Here is a 22,597-nt window from a genome sequence, read left to right on the forward strand (position 1 = left end):
AGGTCATGTTATACATTGGATAGTTCGCTTAGGATGTATACAGATATAGTACTCATCCGATTCATAATGATTAATTTATTTGATTCTCTGATTTGGGTCATAGTAGAGAGGACTTGCTCGTGGGGTTGACCCACCATTGTTGTTATTTCAGGATATGGTCAGTACCCGTTCCAAGGTTGAGGTTAGCAGTGAGGGACCACCATCCGAACTCATCTACTCTTACGATCCAGTTCAGGGTAGAAGTTTTATGTATTACTTCAGTTTCAGTTTTTATTTACTTTTGACGTTGAACTCTTATGGTTATATTTAGGGATCCTTGACATAGGATTTCGAAATTGTAATGGGGTACTGTATTAAATAAAGGATGGATAGATGTTGTATTATTTAGTGTTCATTTCCTGTCTAAATTCTTTTATTATCATCATTTCGTATTCCATGCTTGTATATTGCCAATTGTTTTTGATATCCCTCGTTTTTCGTGTATAAGCCTGATCAACTTATGCGTGGAAAATGTGGGGGTGTTACAATATGCGTATCGAGTCTTTGCTTGGATTGCAGTAGGATAAGACTTGTTCGTGGGCCTGACCCACTTCTATTTTTCAAGTGTTCGACAGTTCCAGTCGTAGGCTTGATCGTGCTGAGCAAAGACTATCACTCACTCTTCCAACGACGTAGGACTTCTCTCTATGGTTTACTTTGGATGTTCTTTTAGTAGTTTTATTTCAGTTTGGATTTTTATTAGGGATCCACTAAAGATGGATTCCCGAGTTGTTTAATTATTGGAGGTTTTATGGATGATTGGATTTCTGGATTTTAATTTTATTCTATTCAAGGATTTTTAAACTTAGATTTCTTTCAGCTCTTCATTATTTATGTCTTATTTCATTTTTGTATTCCGTATTCGTTTATATATTAATTGTTTGATATTCCCTCGGGTTTGGGCTTGGGCCTGATCAACCCATGTCTTGGATCCGAGGGGCATCACAGTCACCTCTAACTTTTCCTCTGTTCTCTCTCTACCCTTTCCTCTTTCTCAGCCGCTCGTCTCCTTCAGTTTTGCTCCATGCTCCCTTCCATGGGAGTGGGGAGGTGACCTTGTGTCATATCCCGAATTCTTAATTATTTTTCTATTTTATATTATACTCTTATTAATGTGAATTAAGCTTTTAAAATGTCTATTTAGTGTAGTTTTAAAAATTATAATAATATAATAATAGTGGCATGCATGTGTGGATGTGGGGGGAGAGTATGTAATGAAGGTTTGTTTGGGTGGTGGGTTTGATACCATTAGATATTGTGTTTGGTAATAGTAAAAAAAAGTATGCATACCTGTGAGTGAATTTTATGCAGAAGGATTAGGTGGTGAATTTAGAATTTTGTTAAAAGCTTTAATATTTAATATTTCTATTATCAAATGATGATGCAATTTGTTAGAGGGAAAGTTTTGTGATCAACTTGTAATTATATATTACTAGTTAGAAGTTAGTTTAAGTTTCTTTAGGAAACTTAGTGGAAGGCTGTAGTACTCGTATATATATATTGAATAAAATTAATAAATGGCGGTTAGTTTCCAGCACAACTTGGTAAGCACATCCGAACATGACATGTGGCATAGAAATAAAATAACATTATATTGAAGTTTATCCTTGTGACTTCCTTAATCGGCTGGGGTTGAAAAAAAGAAAAAGAAAAGAAATATAGAAAGTTTTGAAAGGGGAAACACAGATGAAGGAAGGTGAAGCTGTGTGGGAAAGAAAGAGGGAAAAGGAAGAAAAAGGAAAGGGATTTTTCTACCATCTTTGTTGGATTCAACCTAAGGTAAAGAAATTTATAGTTTCAATTCTGAAGTAGTGTTTATTTTTTAAAACTTTCGTGAATAATCTGGTTTAGGGATTTTGCATAAATTACATATATCTTGAATTATTTCACTTGATTGATTCATCTATTGAATTATCTAAGTTGAGAACTGCCTTATCAGTCACCATATATAAACTGATACTAGTTAATAAAAAAAATATCAGTGAAATAATGTGGGGGGGGGGGGGGGGGGGGAATCGTTAGAAAGAGAGGAAGAAAGAAAGAGAGAGGAAAAATAAAATAAAAAAGGGAATCAGAAAGTAGGTGTTTTGCAGAGAAGGAATGAAAGTATAAATAATGGAAGGAAGATAAGACAAATAAGGAAAACTAGTAAAATTCGTGTTTGCAGTCCTGCGGTAGAAAATTTTGTAGTTTTAATTTTTTATTGGAAGTTTATATTATATAATTCTTCAATAATTTATTTATTAAGGTGTTCTTGAATAAAATCCATTTATTTCATTATTTTCCTAATTGAGCGTTAAATTATATGAAGGAATACAATTCTTACTTGATTGTAATTACTATGCTGAAGTTAATTCTACGTGGTTGTGATTAGAATTTTAATTACAATTAAATAACAAGGCTGAAATTTATGTTTGAATTGATGACTAATTGTTTAATCTTTTTGGAATAAATATAACATGGTTATAATGTTGTATAGGCAAGGAAAATGTGCTGACAACTTCGACCCTATCAAAGGATAAGTGAATAAATTGGGGAGTAGCCAAGGTGAGTGTACTCACTAGAAGTTTATACTTGAATGGGTATGTTGAAGTATTGAAGATATTTATTTGATGTGGAAATGTTTATATATATTAAATAAGGTCCATACTCTAGCCGGGAAGGTGAGTACTATATTTAAATAAGGTCCATACTATGGCCTATAAGAATAGTATTATACTATATAATGTCCATACTCTGGTCTGAAAGGATAGTACTATATTTTTAATGCCTGTAAAGCTGGAAGTTATATGTTATCAAGTTAAATTGAAGTTATCAGACAATATTTGTTTATATTACTCTGATGTAGTAGTGTTGCATTCACCGAGTTTTAAGCTCACTCCTTCCATATCTATATTTTCAGGTATAAGGTTGGGTCGCTACTGCCAGGTCTAAAGTATTGGGTGTGAATGGGGAAAAGAATAATGGAACGTCTTTTGTAAAAAATGTAAATATTGTAGTAGAATTTAATATCGTGACTTGTAGTTAATTGTTTAGTTTTTTTAGAAGTTGCCGGGTGGATTTATAGTTTATTTATTTTTAATTATAAACTTTTAAACAGGCACTCTGATGTATGATGACGTCACGTATGTATGAGATTAATGCAGATTTTAGATACATTCAAATTGTTCAATTTATTGCTTCTTGCAGGTTAATAACCTCGGCGTGTCTTAATAAGTTCGCGCTTGTGGGTGGTTTTTCACGTTGTTTTTTGTTTTATGTGGCTAGATCTATTCTTGTTTGGTTTGTTTCCGGCTTGACAGGGTGGATTTGTTGTTTTCCCTTCGGCTAGATCTCTGATCTGGGTCGAATTTTATTTTCCCTTATTTGATTTGATCTTGTGCGGGGTTGGGTGTGTGGAGGCGCCTTGTGGATGCAGTATTGGAACTGTTGCCTCGATGATATCCTGACCTTTGGTCACTTTAGTTGCTGCTCTTCTCTCTTGGTGGTTTTCGTTCTAGAGCGGTGGCTCTTTCTAAACAAATCTGAAGCTGTTCTTTATTTTTATTGCTTTACTTCACGATTTATATGTTTTTATCGGGCTTGGCTTATGCTTTTGTATCATGACTTTGACTTGGCTTTTGTACCTTTCAGATGATAAAAAAAATAATAATAATAAAAAATAAATAAATACATAAAAGAATTCCTTCTCATGCCTTGTATTTCCAATATAGTAGATCTTGTAGTGGGTGATTTGCAACATTTTAAAATAGTTCAGGGGGTTTTTGTACTAAAAATAAAAGTTTAGGGGAGTAAAATAGGAAACTTTGAAAGTTGGGGGAGTTTTGAACAAAAACACCAGACACAGATAGATACCTGCAATTTATCAGAAAACGCCATAAACGTCTCATGGATCGAGGAAAAGAAGAAGCTTTTGGTTAAACAAACAAACAAAGATCAAACGATGGAATGGAATGGCGTAGAAGAAGATCGTAAAGTTGTTACAATATCTTCCAATCAGCTCTGAAATCACATAAAGCAAACCCTACTTTGAATGAGGAAGAAAACTCTTTCAAACATTTCACCACACCTCCCAGTAACGTCCATCTCTCCCCTTCCTTCTCTATCTACACATCTCTCTCTTATATATATATATATATGCGGATTTCATATTTTCAGATTTGTAAATTGTAATTAGCTTTTGAAATTTCTCCTCCCTCTCTCTCTCTATCTATCTATATATATATATTGTATATATAAATATTTATCTTTTGCTCTGTTTCTCTTTGGTATTTGAGGATTTGATTCTCCAGCTTCAGCTCTCTATTTAACATAAGAAGTTTTTCTCAATTTCTTCTCTCTCATAGTATCTATATAATGACTCTTTTTCTCCCCTAGGGTATCCAGGACTGATCTGAGATTCAATGTTGTATTCATCGTTTGAAGTTTCTATCATTTTTGTGATTTTTGTCTCTCTAATTCATCCATGTCTTTTTCTAATACTGTGCCGATCAAGCACTAGAATTTGTTCATCTTTCTCTTTCTAAACGTTCTCACATGCATCATTTGTAGACCGAATCATGCTAGAGCATGCATTTCCATGATCTGATCTTCATTCAAACGATTCTGTAATTCCAGATCTCGAGCTTCTATCAGCCATGACAGAAGTCTAGGGTTTCTTTTTGGCTCTTTCAGGTTTATAACTTTTATCACCATGGCTCTTATTTAAGTGTTTACGTTGTGTCGGTCTATTGCATTGCCATGTTGAAGCAATTTCTCAGTAAACTTCCTCGGAAGTTGTCGAAATCCGAGTCCGTTGATTCGAGAAATTGTTCTCCCAATGATTCGTCTTCTTTCCGTGGTGGTGGTATTCAACGAACAAGCAGCGGTACAATGGTTCCGGGCCGTCCCAATGCGGTTAAAAAAATGTCATCAGCAGTGTTTCCGGCGAGTGTTGTTGCTGGAATTGAGCCTCTCTTAGCATTCAGAGATGTTCCGAGTTCAGAGAGGATGACTCTCTTTATCAGTAAGTTGAGTCTCTGCTGTGTGGTTTTTGACTTCAATGACCTAAGTAAGAATACAGTAGAGAAAGATCTTAAACGTGTGACATTGATAGAGCTTACTCAATTTGTTGCTTCTGGACCCCCGAGATTTACAGAACCTGCCATTTTAGCAATGTGTAGAATGTGTGCTAGTAATTTGTTTAGGGATTTCCCTCCCAGGTATAAATTGGACCTTAGTGGGAGTGAAAATGACGACGATGAACCAATATTTGATCCTGCATGGTTCCATTTACAAATCGTTTATGATCTACTGCTTAATTTTATAGCTTCTAATTCGCTAGAAGCAAAGGTAGGGAAAAAATATATAAATCATTCCTTTATTTTGAGGTTGCTTGACCTATTTGATTCTGAGGATCCAAGAGAGAGAGAATGTCTGAAAACTATTCTGCATAGGATTTATGGAAAGTTCATGGTTCATAGGCGTTTTATCCGGAGGAACGTAAGCAATATCTTTTATCGCTTTGTGTTTGAAAACGATCGACATAATGGAATTGCTGAGTTGTTGGAGGTTTTTGGGAGTGTAATCCCTGGGTTTGCATTTCCTTTAAAGGAGGAACACAAGACCTTTTTGTTGAAGGCTTTGGTACCTTTGCACAAGCCAAAATCCTTGGGAATTTACTTTCAACAGTTATCATATTGTATTGCACAGTTTTTAGAGAAGGAGCCCAAGTTAACAAGCTCTGTGATAATGGGATTGTTGAAATACTGGCCAATTACAAACAGCCAGAAGGAGGTAATGTTTCTGAGTGAGTTAGAAGAGATTCTGGAAGCAATTAACATGGGGGAGTTCCAAAAGGTCATGGTTCCATTATTTTGGCGGATCAGATGCTGCATCACCAGCTTTCACTTTCAGGTTTATTATTCTTTATCCTTGATTTTTAGGTTTACTCAAGTATTCTGTAGCATGCACTGTGGTTTTCCTTAACCCATCATTTCACCTACTTTATTTATTCTATGACGAGTAATTTACTATTTTGTCTTTTTAAGGAAGATAGTAGATATATTTAAAGTTACTGCTGAATTCAGTGGGCTACAATAGTTTTTCTACATGTAACTAGAGTATGGAGTGGGAGGGTATCAATTTTAATAATTTTGGTTCCATGACACTTGCATATACATAGAAAATATGTATGATGTTTATATGCATGTAAACAATTATGTAATGCAGTATAAATTTTGTAAGTAGCCACATTGTGCAAATAACACCAAATTTTAGGTCTGTATCCACCTCACTCCTCCCAGAACCATCTGTTAATGGGGATCAACAGGGACCACACTGAGTAATAATCCTTTTGTGCAAACCAATTCAAATCTTCCTCATATAAACAGGAGTTCCATGGTAAGAAAATGAATATATATATAGGAATTTTTTTTTTTTTTGATAAGTAAAAATATATTAGAAAAACGTTCAAAAGGGGAACGCATCCCTAATACAAGAGAAAAGATCTAAGGACCAATAGAATCCAAGAGATCAAAGAAATCATCAATCGAGGAGCATGTACTTCCTCTAACATAAAAGAATAAAGAACGAAGAATATGAATTTTTAAATTAGCTAAGGACGATTCTTTTCCTTCAAAGGATCTGTTATTTCTCTCACGCCACAAACACCACCAGACACAATGAGGAACAATCTTCCAATAAGCACGAGCTTGTTTCTTAACAGGACAGCTTTTCCAAGCGTTAATCAATTGAGAGGAGTGCTTAGGCATTACTCAAAAAATGCCGAATATGCTGAAAATAAAACTCCAACAACCAAACGCCACAGGACAATGCAAAAGAATGTGATCCACGGATTCACTATCATCTTTGCATAAACAACACCAATTAACAATGATGTTGCCTCTCTTTCTCAAATTGTCCAAAGTCAAAATCTTCCCCAATGTAGCTGTCCAAACGAAGAACGCGATTCGAAGAGGGGCTTTAGAGCACCACACGGACTTCCAAGGAAACTCGGAACCAACGAAATTGGATAAATGAATAAACATAGAGCGGACATCATACCGACCATAAGCCAAAGGAACCCACAAAATATCATCACACCCTCTGCCAATATCCTCTTGCCTATACAAAATATCCAAAAAAGCAGAGACTTCCTCCATTTCCCAATCCTGAAAAGACCGCATAAACCGCACATCCCACGTAACTCCATTGTTATCAAGATGATAACAATCAATCATGAAAACATGCTTATTAGTTGCAATGCTATAAAGCCTAGGAAATGAGTGAGAAAGCAACTGGTCGCTACACCAAAGATCCTCCCAAAAATGAACATGCCTGCCATTACGAACTTTGAATCTAATAAGAGTAGAGAAGACATCCCATCCCTTCCGAATAAATTTCCACAAACCAACGCCTCCCGTAATAGTGACTGGAAGAGATGACCAACCCCCACTCCCCTCACCAAAACGACACGAGACAACTCTTCTCCATTGACGATGTCGTTCCCTTCCAAATCGCCATAACCACTTTCCTAAGAGAGCACGATTAAAAGGAACAATTTTTCGAATGCCTAACCCTCCGAATCTCAATGGTTGGCAAACTTGATCCCAATTAACAAGATGATACTTAAACTCCTCTCCCCTTCCACCCCACAGAAAATCCCTCTGAATTTTTTCAATTCTATCAGCAACAGAACATGGAATTTGAAACAAAGATAAAAAATAGGTAGGAAGGGATGAAAGAGTACTCTTTATAAGTGTGACTTTCCCACCCTTAGATAGATACTGCTTTTTCCATCCTGCTAATCTTTTCTCATATCTATTAATCACTGAATCCCAATTCCCAACCAGAGTAGAAGAAACTCCCAAAGGCAATCCTAAATAAGGAAGAGGAAAAGAACCAACTCCGCACCCTAAAACAGCAGCTAAGGAGGAAATATCTGGAACATCCCCCACTGGAACAAGCACACTCTTTCCGACATTAATCTTAAGCCCAGAAACTGCTTGGAAGCAAGCAAGAGTGCACCTCAGATATCTGAGTTGAGAAATATCAGTGTCACAAAATACCAAAGTATCATCAGCAAATAAAAGATGGGAAATCTGGATCTGATGATCAACATCTCTGCCAACTCTGAACCCCCTAATGTAACCCAAATCTTCCGCTTTTCTCATTAATCTAGTCAGACCTTCCATAACGATGAGAAAAAGAAAAGAAGATAATGGATCACCTTGTCGCAGACCACGTGAGCTAGCAAAAAAACCGCAGGAGAGCCATTCATAAGAACAGAAAACATAACTGATGAGATACAAGTGTCAATCCATTTTATCCATCTATCACCAAATCCCATCCTCCGAAGAAGATACAAAACAAACTTCCAATTAACATGATCATAAGCTTTCTCGATATCAAGCTTACACAAAACGCCAGAAACCCCACTTCTTAATCTAGAGTTAACACATTCCCCAGCAATAAGAACAGAATCCAAAATCTGCCTTCCACCAACAAAAGTGTTTTGCGATTCTGAGATAAGACCATCCAACACTTTACTCATCCTGGAGACAAGAACCTTGGCAATAAGCTTATACATACATCCGATTAAGCTAATTGGCCGAAAATCCTTGATATCAGATGCACCACCCTTTTTAGGGATGAGAGCAATAAAAGATGCATTCAAAGATTTTTCAAATGTGCCATGAGAATAAAAATCCTGAAAAGTGCTCATCACCTCCTCTCGCACCACCTCCCAACTCTCCTTAAAAAAGCGCATAGTAAATCCGTCTGGCCCTGGTGCTTTGTCCCCGTTGCAACTAGAAAGTGCCTTAAGCACTTCCTCTTCCGTGAATGGAATCTCAATACTATCCCTATCCAACGCAGAAATAGTATTAAATGGAAGACCATCAAGAATAGGTCTTCGATCCAAAGTTTCAGTGTAAAGCTGCTGATAAAAAGAAGCAATTCCTCCGCGCACATCTTCTTCTCTCCACAAATCAGAACCATTAACCTGAATACGTCCGATATGATTACACCTTCTGTGAGCATTGGCCAGTATATGAAAGAATTTTGTATTCCGATCACCATCCTTTAACCACAAAGCCCGAGACTTTTGACGCCACGAAATCTCCTCCATATGAGTAATCTCAGCAAAAACCACTTGACAAGAGGCTCTTTGAGAGCGTAAAGACTCCCTACTTTGTCCCACCTCAGCTAAACGATCAAGCTCAACAATATCAGCAAGGGCTCTATTCTTTTTCTATTCAAGATTCCCAAAAACTTCTTTATTCCATCTCTTAAGCTCAGTTTTAAGAAACTGAAGCTTTCTAGCTAACACATAACTAGCAGAGCCTGTGAAAGACCCTTTTTGCCACCAAGACTGAACCTTCCCTTGAAAGTCTTCAGATCTAAGCCACATGTTTTCGAATCTGAAAGGAGTGCGTCTAGACCTCAAACCACCACAATCCAAAACAAGAGGTACATGATCAGATGTGACTCTAACCAACACAGCCTGAGAGACATCCGGGAAATGCTCTTCCCAAGCCCCAGAAATCAGGAAACGATCCAATCGAGAAAAAGTAACCGGTTCCCTACCATTAGACCAAGTAAAAGCCGCTCCTTCCAATGGAAGATCGATAAGAAAATTATTGTCAATAAATTCTGAAAACATGGTCATTTCTGAAGACCACCTACCTCCTGTGGATCTCTCAAATGGGGATCTAACAGAATTAAAATCCCCACCTAAGCACCAAGGCAATGACCATAAGTCCTTAACAAAGCAAAGCTCTTCCCACAGGACTGGTTTATCACTATCAGTAACAGGCCCATACACACCTGAAAACGTCCATTTGAAATTGTCTTCTTCCATCTGAAACATGCATGACACCGAGAAAATACCCTTCCAACAGTTCAAACTTGACAACCATCTACGATCCGACATGAGGAGAATACCACCTGAAGTGCCTGTTGCATTTAAAACTTCAAAGTCCACAAACCTACCTCCCCAAAGACTCCTGACAATCTCAACAGTAATATCGGCCAATTTAGTTTCTTGTAAGCAGACAACATGAGCACTCCACTTCCTCAAAGCGACCTTGATAACTCTTCTTCTTTTCGGGTCATTAAGACCACGAACATTCCATGTTATAAGTCGTAGCTTCATGAAGAACCAAAAACAATCAATTCACCTCCTCCCCTTTTACCACTCCTGGTTCTCCCCCTTTCTTTGGTTGACCCATTCTTTCCATCGTAGTTAACACAAGAAATCAAATTCTTCATTTCCTGTTCGCCTTTCCGATGTGAATTTCTGACTTTGACTTCTTTTGTGTCACGAATTGGTTCACTGCTACCATTTCCTGCAATAATTTCGTGGAGAATACACAGGGTTTGTTCCTCATAACCTTCTGCAGAGACACCCAAAGCTTCACTAACTGCTCCAATATTCTCAATGACCCATTCCATGCCCAGATCAGTGGTTGTCTCCAAACAATCAGGCCGCACAACAGCCAAAGGTTCCATAAAGTCCACTTCATCGTGAACAGGATCTGTCCCGGAAAAAGATGCGTTAAAAGGGTGCTGCTGAAAAGCAACATCAACCACTCCTTCCTGTAAAATCCCCTCTATTTCCGAAGCATTAACTTCTTTGGATGGGATTACTGAAAACTCCTCATGCTCAGATGAAAAATTGCTCAAACCTTTAACTGAAGTAAATAGCCGAAGCTCTTTAAGCAAAGCTACGGCTGAATCATTATTCAATTTGAAATGCAAATCTTTTCCAACACAAACTGTCACTCCATTGAGAAAACCCGTACTCTCGGTAGTAACCTTTGAGACGTCCAACTCTGATTTTGAAGTCGAAATCCCAATGATACTTCTCTGTTGACCCGAAACATTCTCAGCAACATTCCTGTCGCTAGCCACTTCACCCGAAGAAGAAGGAGAAGAAGTAGAAAGAGTGTTGAGAGAAAGATTAGGACTCAAACCTGGAGAAAAAGTGCGAGAACGTGCGACCCATTTCTGCTTTTCATTCCGAGTCCACCGAGATCCATGGCGTCCGACGTTCGTCAATCTCCTCTCGGATTTCATCAAAATATTAGAGGGTTTGGTATGGGCTTGTGATTCATTAGGACCAGGTTTGATGTTTGTAAGTGAGATAGATAATGAGTTAGGCCCTTTTCGTACCTTTCTAATAGGCCCAGACTTGAGAGGCCCAGTTTGGAGTTGCCCAGTTTGACCAAATCTAAGTGGCCCTTTCTGTAGTCTTCTTCTAACAGGCCCAGAACCCAAATACGCTCTGTAAGGTTGAGATTGAATGAGCCCATGATTATCAGGCCCAAATTTCCTGACCTGTCTTGATAACTTATGGCCCAAAGTAAAACCTTTATCAGCCCGAAAATAATCCTTCCCTACCTTATCTTCAAGAAATAAGGATAGAGCTGAATCTGAAGGGGTAGCCCATCGTTCACCACGTGTACACCGGTGTTGCTCATCAACGACGTGTTTGCTCGGCGTGTGAATCTCACCTCGTCGTCTACCTCCAATAAACTTCACCTTTTGCTGAATTTCACGATCCTTCAGCCATTGTTGAATTTCGAGAATCCCTTCTTCACCTTTGCTAAGAAGCTCGTTCCATTTTTCTTCCGACATAAGATGAGATCCGTCACTGCCTTCAAGACTTTCCGTTGAAGGAACAAGCTCCGACGAAATTTCTTCCCAAATCGCGACCTTGTAGCAGAAAGTGTCGTCGTTGATTTACACAAACTTCGGACAATCACGACCAACTCGTACTATTATCCGAACGCTTTCAGCATCCCTGGTCTCATCCGCGTCAGATCTGACATAACCACCACAAAGTTCTCCCACTTCGACGAACAGAGCATGGCACCATAAATGTAATGGAAGTCCAAACAACCGGATCTGCTTGAGACCTTGATCACTGAGAACGCCACGGCAACCAACACGGAAGGACCACACGTCGATCCTCAAAGTTGCGGAACCCAATTGTCTTCGCCCTTCTTTCAACACACGTTTGGCCTCTGCCTGAGAAGGAAACCGGAAAAGAAGCATTGAATCGGATAACGGTGAAACCCCCACTCCACAAGTCGTATTCCAAGCCCTCGCTGCCCATTCTTTCACGCGATCACAACTCCCCACTTCCTTGTCAAATTTTCCTACCAAACAAGAGGAGAGAACAGATATCCTTCCTCCGACAGATTCCCCGTCGATATACAACGACGGACCGCGATGAGGAACCGCCGACTTCACATCTCCCCCAAGCGAAATTCTTGGTAACCTTGCGATATCCAGAAAAGATTTCATTCCAACCAACCAAAACACAGATCGCCTCACAAATCGCCCCTAGTGGGGTGAAATCGCACATAGTGACGTGTACATCTCCAATGCTACTTTTTAAAGCGAATTTAAAAATATATATGTAATAAATAAATAATTAAAAGAAAAAAGAGAGAGAGAAATTGGGGAGATTAGCCTTGGCTCGTCTGTATCTTGGGCCTATAGCTAATTTAAGTTGAACTCATGTCTCAAAAGTGAAGTTGCTGTGGTAATTCACAAGCTAGGTTTGAAGCAAGGCCGTGGATTTGGAGAAGTTGGATCTTTATAAGCATCCTTACCATTGGCTTTCTGATGAGTGGTATCCTTATTTTTGGTTATTTTAAATTTCTAGGGGGACTAGAGAAGGGAGATATATTGATCTACTCTTTTTATATATAAACATATACATATATACATATATTATAGATGGAGGCCTTGTGCTAGTTGGTAGCTAAGGCGACAACATGTGGTTTATTAGAATATTTCACAATTTGGGTTGATGGTAATGGAAGTTCTTTCTCTATTATTGCTTTCTAACAGAATATATATCCTTTTAAGTAAATGTTAATTTTGATAGGAGTATCTTGGCATGGACTTGGGAGAATGGCTTCTGTTGTGATGTCCATGGATTTCCTTTATGAGGTAATCCCAGAGCCTGAGAGTTTCTGGACATAGTGACTCAGAAAGTGTCCTACTGTCTTGCTCCTTGGAAAAGGATCATGCCCTAGCCAATCCTATCTATTTTTTTATTTATCTTATTACATTCCCTTATATTAGGTTTGGCTGAAGTGGTTAAGAGGAAGAAGATCAAAAGCCTTAAAAATTTATGTGGAGGGAGTGTGATAGTGCAGAAGCATCTTTCAGATGATTATGTCATATAGTTTTGAGAAGTACTAAAATGGAAGTCTTCTATATTCAATACACAGAATCAGGACAACACTACAAACCACATACACCAAGTGAAACCTAGATATTCTAAAGTGACAGCTGAATAACTCTAGAAAATTACGGTGCTTAATCTTACTTATTCAATACTCTCACCATTGGCTGCTTAAACTCAAGTTGATCATAGATAGCCAAAAGTTTGATGTAATTGACAACGTGTATATGTTAATTGGAGCCTGATGCTGCTGTGATTCCAGGTGACAATCAATATTCATACTGATGCAAAACACCATTAAGTTGCGTTCAGATAATCAAATGGGTTGCAAAAATCCTAAAATGGACAGAATAAGATTTTCAAATGAGCTACACAAGAGGCTCTAAGAAAGAGATGAATCCAAGTAGACTCCCACAAGACAGAGATCAGATAAAAAATACTGTAGAATTATTAAGTCATGATGGAGTCAACAAATCATGCGGACAAGAAACCAGAATAACCAAATAAATAGATGAATGGTGATGAAAGACAAGAAGAAAACATAGAGCGTACTAACATTGGCTAGCTGCAGGTAATGAAGACTAAAGAAATAAATATCAAATGGTTAGATAAAATTGAGAGAGCTATAAGAAAAATCAACCAAAATTAGAAAGTTAAAAATACAACTAATTTTAAATTACTGTTGAATTGTGTTTTGAATTTCATCCGCAAAATCCCATAAAAATATAAGGCAAAATCAGAAGAGTAAAAACAACGGATATTACGTGAAAAATCATAGAAAGGAAAACACCAAGGACCTTGTCCAACCATGAACGATCCACTATGAGAAAGAGTTTGTACAACCTCACCCTAGAATCTTCTAGTTACCTCTTGACACAATACACACCGAACTCTCCACTTGAGTCTCCAGCTTGTCTGTTCCGTTAATATATTTGCTCCTCATGCAATTTGCTTCTTCATGACTTGTTCAATGCTTCTGCTCTCGGTTTTATTGGTTCAATTGCTCCTCATAGTTATCAAACAAAATAAAAATATTTATTTTGCTCCTCATTGTTGATTTTATCATTATGATGATCTCCTTGTTGTTGAACTTTCTATCGCATATATTGGTCGTTATCGAGAAACAAGAAATTGTTTCTCTAAAATATGAAGAAACTTGTAGAGATCATGAGAGACACCCTAGGTTGAGTATATTCTCATAACTATAGCCAATATAGGAAATTCATGCTGTATGGAAGTTTTTTTTTTTGGTAAGTAAAATTTATTGAAAACGCTCAAAAAAAGGGGAGCGGAACCCATGATAACAAAAAGGCCACAAAGCGCCTTAAAGCTTCAACGAGGCCAAAAATACAATAATCTCCTCAATGGATTTATAATCTCTCCCTGACACTTAACAAAAAAGAGTGGAAATAATAGAGAACTTAAGCGTAGAAATAGATTTCCTCTTTCCATCAAAATATCTCCTATTTCGCTTGAGCCAAATGCACCACCAAATACAAAGAGGTGTAGCCCTCCAAGCCTCCAGAATAAGAGCTGCAACAGAGACACCTCTCCAAGCCTCAATCAACCCTCTAGAAGACCTAGGCATAACCCAATGGATTCCAAATAATCCAAGCATCAAATCCCAACAATCTCTGGCCATACTGCAGTGCAAAAGGAGGTGGTCAACTGTCTCCTCATCACACAAGCACATATAACAATGATTGACCACCACCTGATTCCTCCTCCTCAAATTATCCTGGGTTAAAATCTTGCCTAGGACGGAAGTCCATGCAAAAAAGGCAACCTTAAGGGGGGCTTTAGACCGCCAAATAGACTTCCAAGGGAAAGAGCCTCCATAATCAACCTAAAGGCACTTAAAGAAGGACCTAACTTCGAACCGACCGTGAGAGTTAGGAACCCAAAGCCAGCAATCCGAATACCCAACAACGATCGCCTGACGGTACAAAACTTCCAAAAGACGAGTAACATCCTCAATCTCCCAGTCTTGAAAGTGCCTCCTAAACTGAACATCCTAAGTCAGTCTCCCGTTATCAAGGTGATAACAGTTAATCACCATGGTCTGTCTATGAGAAGCAATCCTATAGAGCCGTGGAAAAGTGAGAGCAAGAGGAAGTTCCCCACACCAAAGATCCTCCCAAAATCTGATCCTTCTGCCATCTTTGATCCGAAAGCGAACATGCTTGCAAAAATCATCCCACCCTTTCCGAATAATAGTCCAGACCCCCACCCCTCTAGTACTGCGAATCTCAGCAGAGCACCACCCACCACTAATCTCCCCAAACTTGCTTGCGATAACTCTCCTCCAAAGCTAATGCCTCTCAATCCCAAACCTCCATAACCATTTCCCAAGGAGAGCCTTATTGAAAGGCACCAATCTCGTTAATCCTAAACCTCCACACCGAATCGGACGGCACACCTGCTCCCATCGAATCAAATGAAATTTGAACTCCTCTCCTCTCCCCCCCCAAAGAAAGTTGCGCTGCAATCTCTCTATTCTCTCAGCCACAGAAGATGGGATCTGAAAGAGCGAGAAGAAATAAGTGGGGAGGCTAGAAAGGGTGCTCTTAATTAGAGTAACCCGATCCCCTTTTGAGAGATACTGCTTTTTCCAACCCGCCAGCCTCCTCTCAAATCTATCAACAACTGGATCCCAACTCCCTACGCATCTCGAAGGAGTTCCCAAAGGCAACCCTAAATAAGAAATGGGAAAGGATCCAGTGCAACATCGAAGAATCTGAGCAAACCTCTTGATCCAGTGCAACATCCATGCTGTATGGAAGTTTAAAACCTTTTAGAAGTCTTATTAGAGAGAGTTTCCAAAATTGAGTTTCTGAAGGGTCTATCGATTGAGCCTTCAACCGACACATACTGGAGTCCCCTCAATTGATCAAGCCTCCAACGTTCAATTGAGGCTTATTGAATTTAAAAGCAATTTTTCAGAAAACTTCAATCAATCTACCTATCAATCGAGGTTTGCCAGAGAGTACTTGATCAATCATCCTATCGATCCACACTATTTTTCAGTAAAAGTCAACATTGAAGACATTTTCAGTGAACTTTAATTTGAAAGTAGTAACTTTAAAAACAAGTTCAGAAAAATATTTTGAGACTTTTCAAGATTAAATTTAGATCAATTAAGGTCTTCTAAGGTCTCATTTACCTGTGCCCTGGATATGTGGTTGAGCATTCAAATTCTATGCCGTGTTGTTCGCTAAACTTTGTCAATAAACAAATGATTCCACAACACTTTGCACATTACAGCCCAAGTTTTGAGTAGTAAATTGTCAACAGATGACTTTAAGTCTAACAGTTATGCTTCTATAAGTGAGGTTTGTAGAGACCATTCAACAAGTTTGATTAATGATGGCCTCCTCAAGATTTGCCATCTTTTACTGGTGTAAAGGCATTCTAGACGGGTGGCCTTATAAACATTATGACCTTCTTCTTCTTCTCCTTTTAGTCCTTGCAGACATAAATTCATTGTAATGCATCCTTGATATCCTTTATCAAAGCTCCGCCATACATCACATTATCAGCAGTGGATTTGTTGCATAGATAATGTTCAGTTGGGTTCACCTGTTGGAGGATGAATCCTTTGTTGAAAGAAAGACTTGAAGTGGAGTGCTTCCTGTTATTCCTGTGTTGAATCTTTGGATTGAATTAAGACCGGTGCATTTCCAGCTAATGGAGTTTGGGTTATTTGTTCCCTGCTTTTTTTGTTTGGATAAAAATTTGAATGTCCCAAACATTTAATTGGTAAAAGCCAATGAATATCTAATAGGTTTTCTATGTGCAAAGTCTAACTGGATAGGTTTTCTATGTGCAAAATCTTTGCCAATTCTTGTTTACCCTTATCTGAATTCTGTGGAGGTGTTTCCAAATTTTTGGCAGTGACCTCTGAAGGATTTAGGTTTAAGTTACTAATCATCATTTTAATCATTTAGAGAGTTGTCCGCCTCTGCCTTATTCAGTATGCTAAGGGAATGCCAGTGGAGAATTATGTATGTATTTGAATTTTCTTCTTTCTAGATGAGAGCATGGTCCTACAGCTTCTTTCCGTGGAGCTCTACTTCAGGGGAGTTCAGAATTTCTCTATGATTTCTTTGACTTAGTGTGGAGTAGTTCTAGACTTCCTAGATCAAAATAAAGAGAGTTCTTTCCGGTGGTCAAAAGACTGATGCAAGCGAAAGAAGCAGTTCGAACTTTGAACAGGTCTGCCTTTGAAATCTCGTACACAAACGATATACCTCGTACAACAAGACAGATTACAAGAAAAAGCTTACATGTGGATTTATAGTTGTTTCACATCAATAATTGCTTTCAGCATAGGTGCCCTGGGACCATTTTGTTTCTCACACATACTTGCTATGCATTCCTCTTATTCTTTGATATAACTACTAGTGAAAAAAAGAGAGGAAGATAATAATGTACAGAGAAGCTTACGGGTATCTCTCACTTGTTTCCTTCAAAATGTGGAAAAGAAATATGTGAACGATGTCTTAAGAATCATTCTTGGGTTCTTTTCTTGAAGCCGTTTATACTGGCAACTTTTTTTATAAATATGATGGATCTTATTGTTTTAATCATTATAAGAATTCTTTCTCCATATTGTCATCTACTAAATACAGTGAATTTTATACCATGGTTTGTTTTGTTTTTTAATTATAAAAAGTTCGGGACGAGTAAAACTTTCTCTGAAACAGGTTCGTTAATTATGAATAACCCTTATTTTTTCCCCCAAATTCGATTGATTTCAGGTGGCTGAGAGGGCACTGTTCTTTTGGAACAATGACCAAATTGTAAGCCTGATTGCACATAACCGACATTGCATCCTCCCAATCATATTCCCAGCCCTTGAAAAGAATGCCCAGAGTCATTGGAATCCCGCAGTGCTCAACTCGACCCTCAATGTGAGAAAGATGTTTGTGGAGATGGATGATGCTCTGTTCCTGGCCTGCCATTCCCATTTCAGGGAAGAACAAGCAAGGCTAAGCTTGGAAGAAGCGGAGCGGAAGGAAGCATGGAAGCACCTAGAGAATGCAGCAAGTAGGCACCCAATAGCCGGAAACACAGCTGTCCTGGTAACTCGTCGTTAGCAACCTCAAGTGGCATTTTAGTATTGTGCTTGTCCACATGTTTCCTCTTTCTTATTTACCTCTTTTCGGTGGAGGGAAAACCAGAAGAGATGTACGGGTTTGGATCTCGTCTCGGGATAGCATTTTCTGGTGATAGCCTGTTGTAACCTCTTTGATTCTATATTTCTCATCTTTTTTAGAATATGAAGTGTTAATTTGCTTCAGTGGAAAGGTTGTCCGAAGGGCCTTGTAGCGGATTACGTAAACTAGCATCTTTTATCAGCTGGCTAGTGTCTCTCTCTCTCTCTCTCTTTGTGTGTGTGTGTATATATATATATATTATATTTATGTGTGTAACACTTTTAAGTACTTCAGAAAATGGTGATAAATATTCTCTAAGAATTTAGGAACAAATGTTGCTTTATAAATAGGCCTGGGGAAAAAATATAGTAAAATAAAAGTGTGTAATTCTTGTGAAAATTTAAAACAATCTTTCTGCTCTGTTTTGCACCATGTTTTCTTTAGCAGTTGTAAATTTTCTGTTTTATCGATTTTTTCGGCTTTTCAATTAATTTTGAAGTGCCATCAACATGAAATTGTATTATTTTCTTTAGAAATGCGTCTCTTCGTTAAAATAACTTGTTCATATCATTTGATCCCACAAACCTCTTGCAGAGGCATTTACTTGTTTCTACTTGTATTTAGTTTGATAATTACTACTTTCAACCTAAGGTTGTGTCAAGTATGTTGATTGTGTGGGTTTCTTATTTACCTGTTGTTTAGTATACCAAAAATGATACATCCACTAATATTACCTTGACATCATAAGTGAGCCCATGCCCAAACTTACGTATTCGGCATCCTCGGTCAATACAAGAGGGGGCGCGAATCCTCTGATGTTATCATCTCTACGGTCCCTGCGGTGAGCTACTAAGGCCTTGTTTGGCTTGGCACAATAAAAAAGGCAAGTAATGGAACAGTGAAGTTAACGCTAATTTGCTAACTATATACGGTATATACCAAAAAGAAAAAGAAAAAAGTTGAAAAAGGGCAAAGTGGCGCCTTCTGGGCCTCCTTCTCTTTTATCTTTCCCTTCCTCCCTTTTCGTTTTCTTATTTCCTTCCCTTTTCGTTTTCTTCTATTATTTATTTTTTAACTTCTTTAATCCAAACCCTAATTTGTCTCTCCTTTCCTTCTAGTTCCATCAAAAGCATATTGTTTTTTAATTCCTTTTTTTAATTAAAAACCCTAATTCCTCCCTCCTTTCCTTGTAGCAAAATTGGACCTTTTTTTTTCCTAAAATCTTACTTTATGGTTTTGTTGTTTCGAAACTTAAATTTAGGGTTTGTGGGTTGGTGAAGTTGATACAACAAACAAAGATTTGAACAACATACAATGTAACTTTGTTGCAAAATTGGACCTTTTTTCCTAAAATCTTACTTTATGGTTTTGTTGCTTCGAAACCCTTACTTGAATTTAGGGTTTGTGGGTTGGTGAAGTTGATACAACAAACAAAGATTTGAACAACATATACTGTAATCTTGTTGCGAAATTGGATCTTCTTCCCTAAAATCCTGTCTTTTTGTTTTGCTTTGTTTGATGACTCCTTGGCTTTTTGTTTTGTTTAAGGGTCAAATTTATGATGATAACTCATCAGTTTTTATTTCTTATTTATAATGGAGCCTACTCATATATTATAAATACAAAAAACATGGCCAAACCAAGGCCTCAAGGCAGTGGACCGGACCGTAGGGATAATAACATCAGAGGATTTGCGCCCTTAGTATACAGTGTCATTCAACTGGACTAAGATTTTTAATTATTGTTGTTCTTTTATTTTACTTAATTTTTAGGCATTCATTGTGCTTCCTCATAAATACAGTTGAATACATGTCTCTGGAGATGATTTTAACTCATAAATATAAACTTTCGTCCTTTTTTTTTTTTTTGGATGGTAAAGCAAACACACACACACTATTTTGCCCACATTTTATTTTAAACCCCTCCCCTCTTCTTTGAAAATGAGAAGGTTATACTATTAGGCTAAAGACCCTTTGGTATAAACTTTCGTTCTTAATTGTTAATTTCCCTTGTACTCCATCTCTTGGATAGTTGGACAGTAACTTCATATTTTGCTCCATTCTCCTGTTCAAAGAAATCTGTTTTTAGAACAAAAATAAATTTTGTGCCAAAAGTAAGGCAAATTTTGAAAATTTTAAAAATATAAAGACACTATAAATTTAGATTGTGGTAACCAAGATATTTCACAGATGCTCCAAAAAATCTTTCGGAGACATGGTCAAACCTCCGGTCTTATAAATTGAATTGAAAATTGCATGGAGCCACTACTAAAAGAAGGTCTTCTTGATAATTATTTTCAAAAGATTATTTCGAACTCACATTTTATAAAAAGTTTTAGGTAAATTACACTCACACCTTTTTAGATTTGGATTAAAGACGGATAGATACAACTTAAGTACTTTTTGGAAATGACACCCCTCAAATTTGGTAAATTGAACAATGACACCATAAATCAATGTAAAAGTACTTCATTGTCCTTTGAATTCTGAATTGATTTATTTAAATTATGTATTTACAATTTTAAGCTTCTAAAAAGCATTTTAATGGACAAAATTGATCTTCACACTACAACTTTATTTTGACAATTATGATCATTGACTTTGTGGAGACACTATATCCACACTTTTTTGATTATTTAGGATTATGTGATCTTTATTTGCCAATAAACCCTCATAAGTCCTAAATTACCCATAATAATTGACCAATAACTATAGACTTTGGACCACATGATTGTAGATAGTGTTTTATTATTATTATTATTATTAATCTTGGCAAGAAACTCATACACCTAAACTTTAGAACAAAATTATAATATTATTATAATTAGTATACACTATATATTGCTACAAGTATGACTACATATTCACGAAAATATTCATGGCCTATTTTTTATATGGTTCTTGGGTTTGTTAAGGATTTGATTTCTATTATTAAACATATGTGATTGAAAGTTGTGCCAAAATGATGATGTTATCACTTCTCAATGTCAAAATTTTTATTTCTATTCAGACATAAATAAAATTTAATATTTAATAATTCTATAAATTTTGCACCTAACCAATGCAATTGTTTATTCCTCTTTGATGAGTAATATAACTTGTTCATTTTGCCAACATGGTGGTTTTTTTTTTACAAACTATAATTTGTAATTAAATTTATTTTTTCCTAATTAATTTGATATAGTGTAAATTGTGGGATGTAACTTGTTCATAAATACTTTAATGGATAAAATAAAAAGGCTTTGAGAATGTTAAAATGATAATTTTATAATTCAAATAAATCAATTCATAAGTCAAAGGGCAATAATATACTTTTAGCTTGATTTGGGGGTGTCATTGTTCAATTTACCAAATTTGGGGGTGTCATTAACCAAAAAGTACCTAAATTGTATCTAACTGTCTTGAACCACATCTGAGAGGGAGTGAGTGAAATTTACCCAAAAAAATTTCAACTTAACTTAACACGCTAGCAACTCCATTTTTCGTGCATGAAGTCTACATTACAGTCCACAATGTTCCATTTTTAACTTCTACTTTCAAATCAGTCCTCAGAACATTGTAGGTCAAAATCAAGTGAGACAATTAACATTCTACTAATAAACTTGCTAGATTATAAAATGGAAAATATTCTTTTGAAAACATATATGACATCTTTCTGTATGCTCTCTCAATAATGTCCGTAGAGATCCGTCTCCCATTCTCGACTTGGATATTATTTTCAATTGATCAAGATATCAATCAAAGCATTTTTCTTTTTGTAAAAATATCTTGCTTAAATTTAATTTAAATGTTCTTTTTCACACATTCAGAACATCTTTTTAGTGAATCAAACCACTTAAACATTATGTTCTAATATGTAGCATGATAAGAATGTATAATCAAGAATCCTAATTTGGTGAGTTAGTACTTGAATTTATCTTTTTACCCTTTTGATCGTCAAATACTCGATATCTTCAGATCCAAGGTAAATTCTAACCCTAACTAATTAAACCACTTTTTAAAATAAACAGATTCTACTACGGAGTACAAAATTGGACAACACTAATAAGTTCTCAAAGGATCATGCAATATCATGTTGAAACATTTTACTATCCCAATTAGAGGAAAACATCTGATGCATTCCTCAGTCTTGGATTGGTATGCGCGCGCGCGCGCGCACACACTTCAATTGCCACAATCAAAGACAATAAAGCCAACAAACATGTGCTGATATTGGA

The 22,597-nt window shown here is 37.0% G+C and overlaps 1 protein-coding gene across 1 annotated transcript; it reads left to right on the forward strand.

The window, feature by feature from the left end:
- The first annotated feature begins 3,898 nt into the window (after positions 1–3,898).
- On the forward strand, positions 3,899–18,659 carry LOC132304411 (serine/threonine protein phosphatase 2A 57 kDa regulatory subunit B' kappa isoform-like). The gene is made up of 2 exons (XM_059802074.1): positions 3,899–5,934; positions 17,983–18,659. Exons 1-2 carry the CDS (start codon positions 4,780–4,782, stop codon positions 18,319–18,321), a joined length of 1,494 nt encoding a protein of 497 aa, XP_059658057.1. The 5' UTR covers positions 3,899–4,779; the 3' UTR covers positions 18,322–18,659.
- Positions 18,660–22,597: the final 3,938 nt, after the last annotated feature.

This window comes from Cornus florida, unplaced genomic scaffold (assembly GCF_030987335.1).
Source record: "Cornus florida cultivar Cherokee Brave unplaced genomic scaffold, ASM3098733v1 CherokeeBrave_3.0.0_Hap2_Chr04, whole genome shotgun sequence".
Classification (NCBI taxonomy): domain Eukaryota; kingdom Viridiplantae; phylum Streptophyta; class Magnoliopsida; order Cornales; family Cornaceae; genus Cornus; species Cornus florida.

Excerpts from the sequence above, each read along its gene's own strand:
- LOC132304411 (XM_059802074.1), top strand. The coding sequence starts at position 4,780 with ATGTTGAAGCAATTTCTCAGTAAACTTCCTCGGAAGTTGTCGAAATCC. Across the intron at positions 5,935-17,982 it reads TCACCAGCTTTCACTTTCAG|GTGGCTGAGAGGGCACTGTT; the intron begins GTTTATTATTCT and ends GATTGATTTCAG.